The sequence below is a fragment of the Schistocerca piceifrons genome, chromosome 1 (assembly GCF_021461385.2).
Source record: "Schistocerca piceifrons isolate TAMUIC-IGC-003096 chromosome 1, iqSchPice1.1, whole genome shotgun sequence".
Taxonomy (NCBI): Eukaryota; Metazoa; Arthropoda; class Insecta; order Orthoptera; family Acrididae; genus Schistocerca; species Schistocerca piceifrons.
Genome location: NC_060138.1, coordinates 830,616,954 through 830,637,507, shown reverse-complemented (window position 1 = coordinate 830,637,507; position 20,554 = coordinate 830,616,954). Strand labels below are relative to the sequence as shown.

Here is a 20,554-nt window from a genome sequence, read left to right as displayed (position 1 = left end):
ATAGTTTCCTACTTCAAAATTTCTGTATTTTTCTTTAAAAAATAAATGTAATTGCTGCATGTAAATAAGGGATAACAGCAAAGTGTAGACAAAAGAACTCCACACAGCCCCACCTCCACATGGTGCAGCATGGACAACAGTGCCCATGGCCTCAACTGAGTAGCACAATTTTGCTGCGTGGTGGTGGCCATGGATGCTGGCTATAAGGTCTGTGTGGAGCACTACGGCCTGCATAAAGTAATAAGATGGCAGGCTCTAGTAGTCATAATGCAGCTTAAAAAGATGCAGTCACGAAGAACAAGTTCTTTCTCCGCTCCCTCAAGTTGGCACTACAATTGAATATCCAACCTGAGAGTTCGGAAGACCCCTCCCTTCCCACCACAAAGAAGTAGCGATGAAGACCAGCACACCCTCCCCCGTGCACTCCAACTAGGCCATAAAACTAGCCAAGATACACTCTCCGGCCCACCCTTACGTAATCTCTCCTCTCGTCTGCCGGGTGTTGATCGTTCGTGAAGATTGGCGCAGAAGTCTGCGGCCATCTTAGCTTGTGTATAGGATGCTGTGACCTCCACTACCTTGGTGTCAGACGTGCAGAGTTTAATAGTGGTAGCAATTCGGTCACGTCGAGATAACATGTACTCGACTGCTGCTGCGAGACAACTGTAAACAGCACTCCGAGGCAATTCTGGTAAGCTTACCGCACACGCCGGCCTTTGCAACGAATCTCGATTACTCTCAAGGCCATCCAGTTTCTCCCTCTTTTTCTTTTGTCCTGTTAGGATTTTCGGCGTACTAGAACGAACTTTTTCATTAATTACCTGTGTTCTTCTTTGTATAAACTCTTTCTCTCTTGGAGAAGAGGCTATCGTCACTGATAATCCGATATTGTGCTTTGTTGGTTTTTCCGCACTGTACAAGCTGCCTTACATTTCTTTTTTCTGATTGAGTCAATATACTTTCTGTAACCTTCCCCCTGTCGATAATTCTTCACTCTTCAAACACTCCCCGTCTAACACGCCTGCTATAGGGTCCAATCTCCGAAGCTGTCACGGCCAACGAGACCAGAACTTCTTTCGAAGTAAACAAATACTTATCTGAAGACAGAGGCAGGAAGTAACGGTTATAACAGGAAGTCCGACTATCATCTTCATTCATACACCACTAACTTGGTTACACCACTTCTTTTAACGTAATTTTCACTTGAGGTTACTGAGTCGATCATACTTTCTTTTGATTTATTAACCGTCAGAAGAGCTACAGATCTGGTGACGATTCGAAAAACAACTTACAATACTATAGATCAAAAATTGCACAATGACAGGAAGAAATCCCGGACGATTGTGTCGGTCACGTAGGAAACAACAGTGGCAGAATAATGAGTCAACTTCGAAACAGATTAAAACTGTGAGCCGGATCAGGACGTGAGCCTTCCGGCGCGACTCATGACTTGCACTCATAGATTTATTTCCGTCCTACGTAGTTTACCCAACATCACTAAAGCTCTCCTGCATGCCTTGCGCAACTACCACTCCCGGAAGAAAGGCTGTTGCAGAAAACTGGCTTAGCCCAGTGGTCGGCAACCTTCTGAATGTAAGGATCGTATAGTGGCAAAATGAAATAAAGGCGGGTCACATTTCTTGAAAATTGTGTACCTATAATTATACGATGATATTACAAATGCAAAAACGCAGATATTTACTTTTACATTTTATTTATCATCATTTAATTAATAAGTAGGAACAATGACAAAAAGGAAATGAGACAAAAAACAAAGCAAGTGACAGCTACAAACATTATTACACATGCGAGTCCAATCAAAATTTAAAGTGATTTCTGAGACTATATTTGACTGGCTGTTTGTCGGGTGTTTGCTTTCGTTTCTGTCGTAGAAATACGCAATAGCTCTCAAATTCTAATCTGTGGAACGAGGACAATATTTATTTTTTCTGTAATTGAGAATTAAAAAATTTGCTCACGTAAGCAAGTGCTGCCAAAAATTGTAATTATTTGCTGAGCAGACCATCTCAGTTCTTCCAGTTAGATGGCCAACTACCATCAAATTTAACAAGATTAATGATTTCATAGAAATATTTTTTAGTGTGTAGACTGAAGGTCAGTAACACAGATTTTTAAATTACTCGGTAAATCATCAATAGCACATGCAAAAGGGTTTGCAAAAACCTGCAATTCACCAGAAACTTTCTCGAAGCCACGATATCTCCCGTTGAAATCTCTTGTTAAAATCCATTTCATTTTGTTATTTTGTCCATGAAAATTTATTCCAACTTTTTTTTCTTTTTTTTTCAGTTTGGAAATGATCTATCATTTTCTCACCAGTATGTTTTCTTAACAGAATGTTTCTCATTTCGACTTACCTTGCGTCTGTGTGCATATAAAATATTAATTTATTTTTTCTTGTTGCTTCTTATTCAGCATTTTGACTCAGTACTTAAATCTGTCAAAAATTCAAGGTCTATAAACCATTAAGGATCTGTAAGTTCTGGAACACATTTACCTTTTATATCATAAATGTGCTGATTTCTTTCCTCAGGTCAAAATCTTTTCAGTATTGCTCCTTTACTTAACCATCTCACTTCAGAATAATACAGGACATCTGAATGATCTGCTTCCACATCTGACAAACTTTTGAAATTTGAAATGTATAACGCATTTTTTCTGATAAAGTTTACAGTTGATACAGATTACTTCTATCCATGAAAGAACTTTGTACCATAATGCTTCTTGGTAGACAATACAATGGAAAAATAATGGAATATCCCAATCGATCCCTGTCAGTTTAGGTTAATTCTACTGACTAGACTCTTTGTTTTGTCCAGTCATGTTTCTCCCTGCATCAGTTGTAACGCTTACCAATTTTAGCCATCATAAATGCGTTGATACTATTACAGAAAAAATACCACTCTGTGCCCTAATTAATGAGCCATTCAATTCAATAAGACGATTAAATTAAAGCTAATCACAGGTCATGCGCAACACAGGATAGCCGCGCGGTCTAGGGCCCCTTGTCACGGCCCACGCCGCTCTCCTCGTTGGAGGTTCGAGTCCTCCCTCGGGCATGGGTGTGTGTGTGTTGTCCTTAGCGTAAGTTAGTTTAAGTTAGATTAAGTGGTGTGTAAACTTAGGGACCGATGACCTCAGCAAATGGCTCTGAGCACTATGGGACTTAACGTCTGTGGTCATCAGTCCCCCAGAACTTAGAACTACTTAAACCTAACTAACCTAAGGACATCACACACATCCATGCCCGAAGCAGGATTCGAACCTGCGACCGTAGCAGTCACGCGGTCCCAGACTAAAGCGCCTAGAACCGCACGGCCACACCGGCCGGCTGACCTCAGCAGTTTGGTCCCATAACACCTTACCACAAATTTCCAAGTTTCTACCACAAGTAATGCATGAGGGTATGTAGATAAGTAAAATAAGTACCAGTGGGTGCAAAGCTAACTAGTACTTCTTATTTCATTTCTTTCTATGGTGAAGAGAACTCTGTAATTTTTCTGAAAATTGGAGTTGGCTTGCTGACGATAAAAACACGAAGGGGCACAGGAGAAGAATGGCAAGTATGTCATTGTCATAAAAGCATTAGTGCTGAAAGCCGGGGTCCCATGGCAGGAATGTTCTAGTCTGCACTCCTTTCGTTCCACGCCACAGTGATGCAGACAATGGGAGATCAGGGAGCCAAACTCTGTGGGCTGTAGAATTGCATTCAGAAAAGCAGTCGAAGGGATGTTTCAAGATGGCCACAAAGTCTACTGATTCGAGTTAGGTTTTGATATTCTAAATTCGTCCTTGCACTCAGCGAGTTCAACTCAACAGGCAGTTAGGCAAGGTAACCGATGGATGCATGTTCTTTTCTGGATCTGATCCTTCATTCTTATGGTTAACTCAGTAATCACTGATTATTTACGTGGATATAGTTAATTTCACTCCTTACCATCTCTTTCATACCAAGTTTATCCACCTATGTCAAGGTATTATTGTATATGTTGATATAGGTCACTTGTAACCTCATGACCCTAATATTACTTGTTTTACCCATTCTATGTTCAAAAGCGAGATCCAGGCATTTTAGTAATAGACAGAACTTCCTTGTGACCTTTTGTTTCATTCCAGATTTAGATGAAACCCTACTCAGTAAACTTTGTGAGGTATGGTGCCCACGTTTCGTTTATGACTCGACCACTTCTGTTTAACTTCAGATGTCTCGTATAACTATCCATAGTGGAAATTCTGTTTAAGAGTTCACATGGTCTTATGAGGAGCTATCTGTTCTGCACAAAGGCCACTGGATGCACGTCTTAATAACATTACAGGGGTACGGTTAAAGCTCAACCATGACCTCACAATATTAACGCGTGTTCTAAGTGGCGAAATAATTTTATTTCTTTCAAACTGCATAACTGGAAAACTCCCTAAAAACTTTTAAGTTGCGATCAGTTCCGCCAACAAATACTAGTAGCTGCGCCAAACCTGAAATGTTATCACTTTCCTCGATAGATGAAAAGAACCATTTAAATAATCGCACCGTTTTCAGAAGTTTCTCGCATAAATTATTGTCCACATCTTCAGTAAGAATTTTTTTTCAGGTTCCCAGCCGCAACTAAAGCACTTGACATGTTACTTCGAATCTGAATCTTAAAAACATTTTGTTGGTTCTTTTCTGACGATTTGAGTGCGTTAATGTTGTTGTTGTTGTGGTCTTCAGTCCTGAGACTGGTTTGATGTAGTTCTCCATGCTACTCTGTCCTATGCAAGCTTCTTCATCTCCCAGTACCTACTGCAGCCTACATCCTGCTGAATCTGCTTAGTGTATTCATCTCTTGGTCTCCCTCTACGATTTTTACCCTCCACGCTGCCCTCCAATACTAAATTGGTGATCCCTCGGTGTCTCAGAACATGTCCTGTCAATCGATCCCTTCTTCTAGTCAAGTTGTGCCACAAGCTCCTCTTCTCCCCAATTCTATTCAATGCCTCCTCATTAGTTATGTGATCTACCCATCCACTCTTCAGCATTCTTCTGTAGCACCACATTTCGAAAGCTTCTATTCTCCTCTCCTCTAAACCATTCATCGTCCACGTTTCACTTCCATACATGGCTACACTCCACACAAATACTTTCAGAAACAACTTCCTGACATTTAAATCTATACTCGATGTTAACTAATTTTTCTTCTTCAGAAACGCTTTACTTGTCATTGCCAGTCTAAATTTTATATCTTCTCTACTTCGTCCATCATTAGTTATTTTGCTCCCCAAATAGCAAAACTCCTTTACTACTTTTATTGTTTCATTTCCTAATCTAATTCCCTCAGCATCACCCGACTTAATTCGACTACATTCCATTATCCTCGTTTTGATTTTGTTGAAGTTCATCTTATATCCTCCTTTCAAGACACTGTCCATCCCGTTCAACTGCTCTTCCATCCAGGTCCTTTGCTGTCTCTTACAGAGTTACAATGTCATCGGCGAACCTCAAAGTTTTTATTTCTTCTCCATGGATTTTAATGCCTACTCCGAATTTTTCTTTTGTTTCCTTTACAGCTTGCTCAATATACAGGTTGAATAACATCGGGGATAGGCTACAACCCTGTCTCACTCCCTTCCCAACCACTGCTTTCCTTTCATACCCCTCGACTCTTATAACTGCCATCTGGTTTCTGTACAAATTGAAAATAGCCTTTCGCTCCCTGTATTTTACCCCTGCCACCTTCATAATTTGAAAGAGAGTATTCCAGTCAACGTTGTCAAAAGTTTTCTCTAAGTCTACAAATGCTAGAAACGTAGGTTTGCCTTTCCTTAATCTTTCTTCTAAGATAAGTCGTAGGGTCAGTATTGCCTCACGTGTTTCAACATTTCTACGGAATCCAAACTGATCTTCCCCGAGGTCGGCTTCTATCAGTTTTTCCATTCGTCTGTAAAGAATTCGGGTTAGTATTTTGCAGCTGTGACTTATTAAACTGATAGTTCGGTAATTTCCACATCTGTTAACACCTGCTTTCTTTGGGATTGGAATTATTATGTTCTTCTTGAAGTCTGAGGGTATTTCGCCTGTCTCATACATCTTGCTCACCACATGGTAGAGTTTTGTCAGGACTGGCTCTCCCAAGGCCTTCAGTAGTTCTGATGGAATGTTGTCTACTCCCGGGGCCTTGTTTCGACTCAGGTCTTTCAGTGCTCTGTGAAACTCTTCACGCAGTATCGTGTCTCCCATTTCATCTTCATCTACATCCTCTTCCATTTCCATAATATTGTCCTCAAGAACATCGCTCTTGTATAGACCCTCTATATACTCCTTCCGCCTTCCTGCTTTCCGTTCTTTGTTTAGAACTGGGTTTCCATCAAAGCTCTTGATATTCATGCAAGTGGTTCTCCTTTCTCCAAAGGTCTCTTTAATTTTCCTGTAGGCAGTATCTATCTTACTCCTATTGAGATAAGCCTCTACATCCATACATTTGTCCTCTAGCCATCCCTGCTTAGCCATTTTGCACTTCCTGTCGATCTCATTTTTGAGACGTTTGTATTCCTTTTTGCCTGCTTCATTTGCAGCATTTTTATATTTTCTCCTTTCATCAATTAAATTCAATATTTCTTCTATTACCCAAGGTTTTCTACTAGCCCTCGTCTTTGTACCTATTTGATCCTCTGCTGCCTTCACTATTTCATCCCTCAAAGCTACCCATTCTTCTTCTACTGTATTTCTTTCCCCCATTCCTGTCAATTGTTCCCTTATGCTCTCCCTGAAACTCTGTACAACCTCTGGTTCTTTCAGTTTATCCAGGTCCCATCTCCTTAAATGCCCACCTTTTTGCGTTAATGTTACATTTCCATAAATCACGCACAAGACATTCAAATTCTGCCTTATGCTCGTTCCATAATGGCGTTTTAGATTATGTTATTTTTGAACAGCAAAAGTCTTTTGACATGATAATCATAGGGATTCTCCTTCACAATCAGTAAGGAAGTATAAATCTGCCCTTGTATCGTTAAATACACTATTTTCTTCTAGTAACCTTCTCTTTTTTTAAGCCACCATTGAAAATTATTAAGTCCTCAACACGGGTAAATCCTGAAATAACAGGCGTATTATTGCGTTTCATAAACGTTATTTAGCTTTGTGAACTCAAATGTGTGAAACAGGAAACGGTCACTCTTACCAAAATTCAAAACAAATTAGTTGTTAGTTTCGCACAGCGCCGCGGACGCACAATAACTCGTTTCGCTCGATCGGCCGGCACTGGTGGCGAGCCGTAGTATTTGTCGTCAGTTCGTTCGGCCGTCACTGTTACTCGGATTTCAGTTTTGGCGCGAAATTACAATATTTCCCAATGATAAGATGTTTATTTATAAAACAGTTGCGGGTTGTATGGAGAAGGCCCCCAGGGGCTCATGCGGTTCGCGGCGCGTCGACCGCTGGCTGACAAGGGCACTGTACGAACTTCCCTTCCCGCATTTGATTCATATTGACAGGGTGTGTAGGGAACGACTAGTTCTTTAACATATGTAAACAGCAAAACGCAGCTCTGAACCATTTTCGAGAAAATCGAGTTCGAGAAATTTTTGGCCTGTTTGTATAATTTGTACGGTCACTAGCTTTCAATGAGTCCACACCTGAGGAAGGGGCGGCTTCCCCAGTCGGAGGTTCGAGTCCTCCCTCGGTCATGGGTGTGTGTGTTGTCTTTAGCGTAAGTTAGTTTAAGTTAGATTAAGTGGTGTGTAAGCTTAGGGACCGATGACTTCAGCAGTTTCATCCCATAACACATTACGACGAATTTCAATTTTGCTTGAGGAAGAAGGCGATTAGTTTCACAAGCGCAAGGTACCTGCATCGAATCTAGCTACCGATACCTTATTAAAAATAGCTCTGAGCACCATGGGACTTAGCGTCTGAGATCATGAGTTCCCTAGACTCAGAAATACTTAAACCTAACTAACCTAAGGACATCACACCCATCCATGCTCGATGCAGGATTCGAACCCGCGACCATAGCAGCAGCGCGGTTCTGGACTGAAGCGCCTAGAACCTCCCGGCCACAACGGCCCTTATTAAAAATAATAAAATACCCTGTTAAAATAATAAAGTAATAAAATAAAATAATTTCATTTGTGCAGCCTTGCGACGTTTATTTTTACACACAGGCGAAGAACCTTATACAGCGGCTACAAAATTGCCTGTACTTCATCCAACAGAATAGAAAGATAGCTTCTAGAGAAAGCTGCATAAAAATTCGATCAATCGCACGCCATCATTCGTCTGTAAGAATATTCAGTGATGTGCTTCAATATGCGTAGTGCGCCATTTAATTACGTGATGACCGAGAATCATATATGAATGTAAATCAAGTGTGTTTTGCAATAGACATAATGAGAAATCATGCGTATGCAAAAATTTCACGTTCATCACACGTTTATTGTTTTCCATATTTCTACGATGAGTATCAGTCGTCCAGCGCTCAACGCGTTATATACACTCCTGGAAATTGAAATAAGAACACCGTGAATTCATTGTCCCAGGAAGGGGAAACTTTATTGACACATTCCTGGGGTCAGATACATCACATGATCACACTGACAGAACCACAGGCTCATAGACACAGGCAACAGAGCATGCACAATGTCGGCACTAGTACAGTGTATATCCACCTTTCGCAGCAATGCAGGCTGCTATTCTCCCATGGAGACGATCGTAGAGATGCTGGATGTAGTCCTGCGGAACGGCTTGCCATGCCATTTCCACCTGGCGCCTCAGTTGGACCAGCGTTCGTGCTGGACGTGCAGACCGCGTGAGACGACGCTTCATCCAGTGCCAAACATGCTCAATGGGGGACAGATCCGGAGATCTTGCTGGCCAGGGTAGTTGACTTACACCTTCTAGAGCACGTTGGGTGGCACGGGATACATGCAGATGTGCATTGTCCTGTTGGAACAGCAAGTTCCCTTGCCGGTCTAGGAATGGTAGAACGATGGGTTCGATGACGGTTTGGATGTACCGTGCACTATTCAGTGTCCCCTCGACGATCACCAGTGGTGTACGGCCAGTGTATGAGATCGCTCCCCACACCATGATGCCGGGTGTTGGCCCTGTGTGCCTCGGTCGTATGCAGTCCTGATTGTGGCGCTCACCTGCACGGCGCCAAACACGCATACGACCATCATTGGCACCAAGGCAGAAGCGACTCTCATCGCTGAAGACGACACGTCTTCATTCGTCCTTCCATTCATGCCTGTCGCGACGCCACTGGAGGCGGGCTGCACGATGTTGGGGCGTGAGCGGAAGACGGCCTAACGGTGTGCGGGACCGTAGCCCAGCTTCATGGAGACGGTTGCGAATGGTCCTCGCCGATACCCCAGGAGCAACAGTGTCCCTAATTTGCTGGGAAGTGGCGGTGCGGTCCCCTACGGCACTGCGTAGTATCCTACGGTCTTGGCGTGCATCCGTGCGTCGCTGCGGTCCGGTCCCAGGTCGACGGGCACGTGCACCTTCCGCCGACCACTGGCGACAACATCGATGTACTGTGGAGACCTCACGCCCCACGTGTTGAGCAATTCGGCGGTACGTCCACCCGGCCTCCCGCATGCCCACTTTACGCCCTCGCTCAAAGTCCGTCAACTGCACATACGGTTCACGTCCACGCTGTCGCGGCATGCTACCAGTGTTAAAGACTGCGATGGAGCTCCGTATGCCACGGCAAACTGGCTGACACTGACGGCGGCGGTGCACAAATGCTGCGCAGCTAGCGCCATTCGACGGCCAACACCGCGGTTCCTGGTGTGTCCGCTGTGCCGTGCGTGTGATCATTGCTTGTACAGCCCTCTCGCAGTGTCCGGAGCAAGTATGGTGGGTCTGACACACCGGTGTCAATGTGTTCTTTTTTCCATTTCCAGGAGTGTATTATACTTGTCACAAACGTAGATACAGTAATATAAATGTTATGATTGTACTAATCTGACTGAAAGCTCTTATGTATCGTTTTATAATTTTCAATTTCCTTACAAAAATGTTTTTCCCTTTTCCAGGATAAATATTATACAAGTAATAAATGAAGAATTGAATATTGATCATTTCGACTGTCATGACAAATCTGCTGGCAGAATAATGAAGGAATTTTTAAAAAGTACCAATAGCAAGATTCAATCTAGGAAGCACGTACTTGTGAAGCTACGACCTTACCCGCTCGGCTGCGGACTGCTTGAATACTTGCGATTATACAAAGTACATTAACATGCCAAAAATTTTTTAAACTTGATCTTCTCGAGAACGATTGAGAATTGTGCCTTCCTGTTCACATACGCTGAATTCCTAGTCGTGCCCTACAGATCCTGTCACTGTGAATCAGATCGGTGAGAGGAAGTTTGTACTGTCCGTTTGTTAGCCACAGTCAGTGAATATTCAGTGTGAAACCTCTCACCTATCTCCTACTTCCCAAATTTCACAGAAACTCTCCACACTTGGTTGTAATGTAGAAGGAGAACATTATCGAAAAATGGTTTATCCCCTGCTCACGAGATGTTTTGCAAAATGAATCTTTCACTTTACAGATTCCGTGGACTTTGTGTGAATAGCGCAGTGGTTAAGAGCACTGTCCGCATAAGACAAAGTTCTGGGTGCGAATCTTGGCCGATGCACAGTTCAAATCTTGCAGAGCATTTCAAAACAGGACAGACACAGCTGGAGAATGAGAGATTCAGTTTGGACGAGGATAGGAAACGTGTAAAAGTCAAAGTTCTGGGTGCGAATCGTGGCCGATGCACAGTTCAAATCTTGCAGGGCATTTCAAAATAGGACACACACAGCTGTAGAGTGGGAGATTCAGTTTGGACGAGTATAGGAAACGTGTAAAAGTCGAAGTTCTGGGTGCGAATCTTGACCGACGCACAGTTCAAATCTTGCAGGGCATTTCAAAACAGGACACACACAGCTGTAGAGTGGGAGATTCAGTTTGGACGAGGATAGAAAACGTGGACATGGTGTGCTAGAAGCGGTGTTAAGAAAAGCTGCCTGCTCACTCACGTCGCGCACGTCGCGGACGGTCTGCGCGTTGCGGATGAAGGAGGCGAAGATCATGTCGACGCCCTGCTCGACGCCGAAGCGCAGGTCGCCGGCGTCCTTCTCGGAGACGCCGGGCAGGTCGACGGGCACGCCCGGCAGGTTGACGCCCTTGCGGCTGCCCAGCTTCCCGCCGTTCTCCACCTCGCACTGCACCGCGTCCTCGGACACGTTGCGCACCATCAGCGAGATGAGCCCGTCGTCGACGAAGACGCGGTCCCCCACCGTCACCACGTTCGTGATGTTCCCGTAGTCCACGTACAGGTGCTCCGCCGTGCTCGACTCCGCGTACTGCAACACGACACCAACTTCGATGCTCGTCTGGGTCACTGCCATACCTGTCTCGTCAGGGACCGATGACCTCAGCAGTTTGGTCCCATAAGACCTTACCACAAATAACCAAACAAACAAAAAATCCTGTCTCGTCATAAAAATCGGCGCACTGCCAAGTATCTGCCAGTATTCTTGCTAATTCCAACAAGTTTTCGGATGTAACTACTCCCACCTGCGAGAGCTCTGCCTTATCACTATATGCAAAGATAAAATAATTTGTAATGTTTATTCTTTATAAGTTTATGTTCATTAAACTAAATCCTCAGGAGACGGAAACTGAACTCGGCCTATCTTCCTCCTCATTATGCTGCCAACGGTACCTGATATCGGGGACACGTACCTCAATGCTCGTGCCAGGTACATGAGGTAAGTCAGTGAATCGCAAACTTTCCCGGAATTTTCAGAATTGTACTTTTTAAAAGGACTTATTTCACTGCTATTTTCTAAATTCACAGTACTATTTGGAAGCAAACTGTTACTACGAAAACACAGTTGTGCTGCTAAGTTCGTTGCCATGAACCCTATTCCTTTTTAAGAGGTTGACCACGCATGTATGTTCCAGTTCAATAGCTGTGGTGAGGTATTTTAATGTGTTATGTTTTCTGGCACGGTGCCAAAACTCGCGTAACGATTACGTTCCTTTAATTTTACATATGGACTTCAGAATTGTGGCAGTTGTACCCAATACCTATCATGATTATGGCATGTCTTAGAAACCCTATCACACGTTTACAGCATTGTACAAAAATATAATATAATGTGTTAGGTTTCCTGTGTTCCGGCGTTGCTGAATCACTATCGCTGGTTCCGTAAGTAAGCAGATATTAGCTGATCCAACATTACAGATCGACAGCGATCGTTCCATTCCTGCCAGTCTCAATAATCATTTAGTGTAGTCATGTCGAATGCAAGCAACGAGTTTACGACAAATAATTTTTATACTGTAAGCAGGGAGTTTAGGTTTTTATGTTGGTAACGCCACGTAGCGCGCTATATGAAAATCACTGGCTGTGCTGTGTGCAGTCTGTGGCTGGTTGGCATTGTTGGAATATTCGCTATTGTGATGTTGGGCAGTTGGATGTGAACAGCGCGTAGCGTTGCGCATTTAGAGGTGAGCCGCCAGCAGTGGCGGATGTGGGGAGAGAGATGGCGGAGTTTTGAGAGCGGATGATCTGTACGTGTGTCCATCAGAAACCGTAAAGTAAGTCACTCATGAAAGGTATACGTTATTGTTAGTCAGGGTCATTCTTTTGTAGGGATTAATGAAAGTCAGATTGCGTTGCGCTAAAAATATTGTGTGTCAGTTTAGTGTTGATCAGGATAAGTAAAGAGCGAAATGTCTGAGGACGTTCAGTTCTGCTCAGCTGTTTGAAAATCAAATATCGTAAGGGGTATCCAAGCACAGTAATTCATTAATTTTTCTAAGGGGATGTTTCATATGTCGACCCTTAGCCGAAGATACCTCACTGGAATTTTCTGATTTTCTCCTTGTAGTCTGAGTAATTAGTGTAGTAATTGTTTATTGCTAGCGCGTAATTGTAGAGAGAATTTCCTTTGTAGTTGTTGTTTTTCATTGTTGTACAGTAAAACAGTTGTGGCATGCATCTACATTTGCACCAAGTATTTCGCAGCTGCGCTTGCAATTAACTGGTATTATTTTCAGTACTATGTTAATGTGTTTTCTTATTTTTGCTCTTCAAATTGTGCTTTTCTTGTTATCGTGTGAAATACGTGATAATTATGGCGTGTGAAAAACGTAACACTAGGCTCCAAAGTAAATTGAGAAATGAGTGTAGCTTATCAGCACCACCGTGTAATGAATTAACACACATTCAAAGTAGCAATTTGATAATTGTGCATAGGGAAATGGAACGGGCGGCAAATAATGGTGTAGACAGTGAAACAGCTAGTGAAGTGGGCAGTATTGTCGATCGGTCGGTCAGCAACAGCTCGCCACAGGTATCCGAAATGACAGGACACTACTTTGCAAATACCGTAGATTCAGGTTTTGTGTCATTACCCGTTTATCAATCAAGTCAAGACACATTTTCTGGTTTTCAAAATGCGAATGTTGCCGGTGCATATGCACTGCCGAGAAATACAGAGGAACATGTATCAGACACCAGTGCATTGTTATTACAATTAATGCAACAAATGGGACAACAGTTTCAAAAGTTAGACACAATGAAACAAACACAATAGGGACAAACACAGCAACAAATGGAACAAAATCAGAAACAAATTAAAGAAACACTTCAACAAACATGTGAAGATTTAACTATTGAGATACATAACATCGAATCGAAATGTCAAAAAGTCTATAATGACGTAAAAACACAAATTTGTGAGAATTTTCAACCTATTTTTTCGCGGCATGAAAATGCATTACAGAACCTCAAAGCAGCCATAAAAGAACTGCGAACTATTATTCATGAAAATAAAGAGACCTTGCGGGCTAAAATTGACTCAGTTGCATCTACCGATTCGGTTACGCAACTTGCAAAAATTCAGGAAAACTTAAAGGACACAGTAGATACTCTGATAATTGGTTCAGAAAGACACATGGAGGAAATTAGTTCATTATCGGAGAAAGTAGTCGAAATTTCGGATCAGCTAAAAAATTTATCTACGAAGGTATATGATAATCTGAATGACACAAGATCGGTAGTCTTTAATGGCACAGAAGAGTACGAACAAATTAGGAAATCCAACAAAATCAGAATCAAATAAATACGCAACAAAAAAGAGAAATCCGGGAAGTACAAGATCAGTAAGCACAAGTAATACAAGAATTACGTATTTCAGAGGAGACTCGCGCCCCAACAAGAGAAGAGGGAATTAAAAATACGGAAAAGCCACAAAATAATAACACAGTGCATTTCGGAAATTATGAAAGAAATTGGCAAGGTGCACCGAATTTTGAGATGGAACCGCTGACACGACGTAACAATGAACGATATGCGACTCACCGACACGATGACTTTGACTATAAGCTGTTCATTACTACACGTAAATTCAAAACATTTAAGAATTCCGGCAACGACATTCATCCACAAGCATGGCTTCATCAATTCTCTCATTGTTTTCCTCCCAGATGGTCACTAGACCGCAGATTAGAATTTATGTGTGGCTACTTAGCTATAAGATTGCGATCGGTCATTCACGATTGTCACAGTGAAGGAGAATTTTATCATGCCTTCCTCTCAGCATATTGGTCTCTAGCTACTCAATTCCGAGTAAAACATAGCATCATAATGATGAAACATTTCGAACAATCTGAATTTTCCAGTCTTGTCAAATATTTTGAAGAGATGTTGCATAAGAATCAGTATCTTTCAAGCCCATACAGCCCCTCAAACTCATCCGCATTTGCTTAATCAAATTACCTGAACATTTACGACATATAATTTTGGTAGGACGTTGCAAAGACGACATCGAATCTTTTCAGGGACTGTTACAAGAATTGGAAATTGACACTGACAATCGTGGGACGCGAAAACAAGAACACAACTATTATAGGCCACATCCTTCACAATTCCGCGATGACAGAAATAATAATTGGACACGACAAGGCTATTCTTACAACGCGAATCGTGACGAAAACAGACACCACCCGTATGACAACCGTTGGCAGAGTAGTAATAATTACAGGAAAAGATCACCTCTCCGCGGTAATGACTATCACAGAGACAATCAGAGAAACAGACAATATGGGAACCAAAATAAGTATTATCAAAGGAGACAGAATAAATTCAGACGCAACGGTCCACCGCGCAGTTACGACTCATGGAGAAATTCTCCACCACGTGACCGACAATAACAAAATTACAGCGACTACCGACATGACGACAGACGATATACCCTTAACAATAGACCAGAGTTAATCAGAACTGGCGGGATTCAAATAGGGCAGGGCCCTCTCGACAAGGTGAATTTGTAGAAGTTAGATCTCCAAATCCCAATAACGACGCGCGTCAACAAAGAGACATTATGGATTTAAAGTGCTTTCTGAGAGATACCAGATGACATAGTGGTTAGTTTATTTGACAGCTACACGATTATATCACGACGCTACTAATGAGTGACACAATTTATAATATTGCTTTTGTGGTGTATCTGTTTCATACCTTCACAGTTTTTCTGAATTCTTCTGGAAAGGAATACAAGTTTTAGTAGTAACTTTTGTGGTATAGCTACAATGAGACAGCCTTTTCTGTAGCACAACAGTACAGTACTTACATTAATCACGGCAATAAGCGTAACAACTACGATGTCTATACGCATAGCAATTCACTTTGTTTATTACGAGGTAAGTACATTGACTTCTACAGAATTTTGCTTACGGACGACGATAATTACAAAACTTGGCACATTTTTTGCCCTTAAGTAATGACAGAGATTATCTTACAATAAGACGCATAGTTTAGCGCTACAGTACACGTATTTGAGTGATTAATTTTGTACTTAAAACATTTATTTTTAAAGGTTTTTGAATTACGATAATACAAAGGTTTTCTGTGATACATTTCATTCCATTGCTGTAATCCGTAACACCTGAGGGTATAATTACATTAATCCTCAGGGGGGTACACGCCTACTTGTGTATCGTGTGTGTGGCGAGCGCTAGGAGCCCTAGCTAATATGGTATTATTTGCTTATACAACTTTACACATTGGCACCATATTTCTCTAGAACAAAATTGCAAAGCTATCTGATCGTTTAACTTAGAGAGACAAACGTTTTTTTTACTACGTCAGTGACACATGTTTATGCAATTACACAGCTGGATAACTTCACACTTATGAAATTGTATTTTGTCTGTACTTTGTGAACTGTTCATATTTTTTCAGAACCATTGTGATACTATGAGAGCTTTGAATGATGTATTTGGTATGGGATCATGATTTTTAAAGTATGTTTGAGTAGATGACACTATTGAAATGAGCAGAGAATTTTTTTTTTTTTGTTTTGAAATTATTGCAGAAAACTACGACGTTTTTGAGATTTGACTGAGATGTTATGATATTATTACGACGATGATATGTACTATGCTGTTGACGTATGTTTATGATCAATAAGCTGATGCTATATGAGGAATTTGATTATGCAACATATTTATTATGATGAAATATTGAAGAACTGTCAGCGGATATGTATATGTGTAATAAGGTAAGGAATAATGAGTAGTGGTTAGGGACTCTGATTTGAGAAAAAGGATGTTGGAAACCGATTCGTACTTTAAGAGTTATGAAATGTGTGTACATGCGTGAATGTATCACAATGCAGGCGAAAATTTTTTGGGCACTGTTATGTTTATAGGATTTAGTTTCTACAGATTTGTAACGCAAATTCTCGACCTGTGAAATTTTTTTACATGAGACTGTTAATGTAGCGCAAACTACCGTGGTAAATATTTCTGTAAGAAAGCTAAGTGACCTTGATGTAATGCGTTATGGACGCCCAGCTGCGCCAGTCGCCTGGAGAAAAAGGCATTAGAAAAAAAGAGGCCATTAACCTCGCCATTGACATTTCTTTGTAGAAAGCATTTCAAATAAGACACGCTCATACTTGAAACATATGATTGCAGTTTTGAGCTCATACTTTCTGATACTTACTGAAATGCTTATGAATTGATGGGAAATATTCTTACATCTGCACACCTGATTATGACAAGTGTCTTTCTACGAGAGAATTTCCACTGACTTATGAAATGCCACATGGCTATTGAATTAAGGTTTTATGATTTGCTTTGTACATAGTTGCTTATTTCATTTGATATCTGGTTTCCAGCTGTGTTGCAGCATTGGTTTTATAAAATAAAATTAAATGCATTTGCTAATGTGAACACTTTCTGTCAACAGATCTATTAAATAATAATTTTATGATCCACATTCTTCGAAAAAGGACCACTTGGAAAGGAAAGAACAATAAGAAGGGACTAATAACAGTAACTGCATACTTAATTTTCTTTTCAAGTACTTGGTATTTTTTTTTTTTTTGTAGAGTAAGTTGTTGTGATGCACCACTTTAATGACATAGACATTAAGATATGAATAGATATTTCCCTTATCTGCATTGTTGTCTTTAGTATACAATTTTTTCTGCTTGAGCTATGTCATATTTAGGTATAAGTTATTGCATTTGCTGCTGCTTTTTCCAGGCATAGTGCTACTGAATTTCGCTTTGTATTACTCTGTTAAGCCAGTTTGACTACTGATTTATTTTTGTTGTTGCTGCACATTGGCTCTTATTAGTTGTAATGTTGCATTTGCTTTGCTAATTTATATTTATTGCTTGTAGCTTTGCCAGTTTGCATTTCTTGTCATTGCTGTTTGTGTTAATTGTTTTGTGCTGCTGCATTGCCTTGTCCCTTAGTTTATACATCCGAGCTTAGTAGATTTAAGTTAGCTTAAGAGGCGGTAGGCTATATAAGAGAATGAGTTGCAATGAATTGTAAGAAATGCATTGAGAAGTTATACAAAAAAATGTTTTTTTTTTAGAAAAGGGGTACTGTACAATGAAGGATAATTATTTTGGAAGAAGATATGAATAAATTACAGAAAGCAGGTATAGATAGGACTTTTTGGGACTAATGATGAACGAAGGGAGATATCCAAGAAGTAAAGAAAGTTTTGTTTGCAAAATACTGAGTAAAACAAACCCTGTCCTTTCCTTTTGTGTTATTCCGCTATGTGTTTGTGTACCCTTGTATATTTATGTTCTTCCTGTCTTTATGTATTTATCAGATAAGAGTTATGTTGTAGACTTTTTCTAATAATGTGTTATTTACTTTGTAAAGATGTTTAGACATTATTTATCGTGTTCTGTTCTAATGCTCATGTGTGAAATTAATTTTCGAAAACTATTCTCATTATTTTATTTATATATGTATATCATAATTACTGTAACACTGATGTACATGTTTATTTCTATTCGTTTGTAAAGCCTGTATTACTACAAATGTTATCTGTATTATTATGTTTTTAATAATGTTTTCTTTACCTTTGTAATTGTATTCTCATGTTATAAAATTGTAATTGACACCACTTCACCAAATTAAGTAACTTGTAAGCATTCATTTCAACGCACACATTTCTGTTGGTCACAATATGTGAGAAGTTGGGACTGTTAGTGTTTGCACATGTGTTAATAATTCAGCAAGGGACTGGTTAACAGCATTGCTGGTTCTAAGGCCAATTCGAAAAATTTTGTGAGTGCACAAGTGGTGGTTTATGGACTTGCTATATTGTCCATAAGACACTTCGATAGTGACTGTGTACCTGCACAGTCGCAACAGATGTCTGCTGGTCATGTCTACAAGGACTGCAGTGGGTCTGTAGATTTGATGACCCACCAATACCATACTCTCTACCAGGACTACAGTGGGTCTGCTCTGTGATGACCCACCTACCAATATTCTTCAAAACTTCGACTGACTCTGCTGTGGGTTTGCTCTTTTATGGCCCATTACCTGTCTGCATGTCAAGAGTCAGCATTGCCTTTCCATTGGAAGGACAACAATACTTCTTCAAGACTGCATGGAAATCCATTACTTCCGCGTGCATTTTCTTTTTCTGATCAGACTTTGTGCAATGCAATCACAATTGTGATAAATGATCAGGACTGTCTTTATGACAACAATTTTTGCTTTTGACCAACAGTGCATTTGATATCTTTGCTATTATAATAATGAAAAATTTTATGGAATTATTATTGGCTACTGCCCAAAACAATTTTTTGTGGGGAGCATGGGCGCTATGTAAGTAGGCTGTTCAGGTTTTTATGTTGGTAACGCCACGTAGTGCTCTGTATGAAAATTACTGGCTGTGCTGTGTGCAGTCTGTGGCTGGTTGGCATTTTTGGAATATTCGCTATTGTAGTGTTGGGCAGTTGGATGTGAACAGCGCGTAGCGTTGCGCAGTTGGAGGTGAGCCGTCAGCAGTGGTGGATGTGGGGAGAGAGATGGTGGAGTTTTGAGAGCGGATGATCTGGACGTGTGTCCATCAGAGACCGTAAATTTGTAAGACTGGATGTCATGAACTGACATATATGTTATGACTTTTGAGCACTATTAAGGTAAATATATTGTTTGTTCTCTATCAAAATCTTTCATTTGCTAAGTATGCCTATCAGTAGTTAGAATCTTTTATTTAGCTGGCAGTATTGGCGCTCGCTGTATTGCAGTAGTTCGAGTAACGAAGATTTTTGTGAGGTAAGTGATTCATGAAAGGTATAGGTTATTGTAGGTCAGGGCCATTCTTTTGGAGGGATTATTAAAAGTCAGATTGCGTTGCGCTAAAAATAGTGTGTGTCAGTTTAGTGTTGATCAGGATAAGTAAAGAGCGAAATGTCTGAGTACGTTCAGTTCTACTCAGCTGTTTGAAAATCAAATATCGTAAGGGGTATCCAAGCACAGTAATTCATTAATTTTTCTAAGGGGATGTTTCAACACGAGTGATATAACAAGGTTCTGCCAGCATAAAAGTGATATTTTTCGATATTTTTATGCCCAGGTTCCATGTTCTGGACAAATAAAAGTGGTCCGGACATTTCTACATCTACATGGTTACTCTGCAATTCACACTTAAGTGCCTGGCAGAGGGTTCATCCGACCATTTTCATACTACTTCTCTACCATTCCACTCTCGAGTGGCGCGTGGGAAAAAAGGAACACCTAAATCTTTCAGTTCAAGTTCTGAATTCTCTTATTTTATTATGATGATCATTTCTCCTACGTTGGTGGGTGTCAACAAATTTTTTGCGCATTCGGAAGAGAAAGTTGGTGATTGAAATTTTGTAAATAGATCTCGCCGCAAAGAAAACCGCCTTTGTTTCAGTGACTGCCACCCTAACTTGCGTATCATATGAGTGACATTCTCACCCGTAATGCGCGATAACACGAAACGGGCTGCCCTTCTTTGCACTTTTTCGATATCATCCGTCAATCCTACCCGGTAAGGATCCCACACCGTGCAGCAGTATTCCAGGAGAGGACGGACAAGTGTAATGGAGGCTGTCTCTTTAGTGGGTTTGTCACATTTTCTAAGTGTTCTGCCAACAAAGCGCAGTCTTTGTTTGCCTTCCCCACAATATTATCAATGTGGTCTTTCCAATTTAAGTTGATCGTAATTGTAATTCCTATGTATTTAGTGG

General features: G+C 40.9%; 1 protein-coding gene across 1 annotated transcript in view; it reads right to left on the bottom strand.

Moving 5' to 3' along the window:
* The window catches only part of LOC124775440 (pyruvate kinase-like), a 147,876-nt gene that overhangs the window by 104,079 nt on the left and 23,243 nt on the right, over nt 1-20,554 (bottom strand). Inside the window, exon 3 of the mRNA XM_047250276.1 lies at nt 11,033-11,359. Coding sequence (XP_047106232.1) covers nt 11,033-11,359 — 327 coding nt within the window. The remainder of the gene's footprint in view (nt 1-11,032; nt 11,360-20,554) is intronic.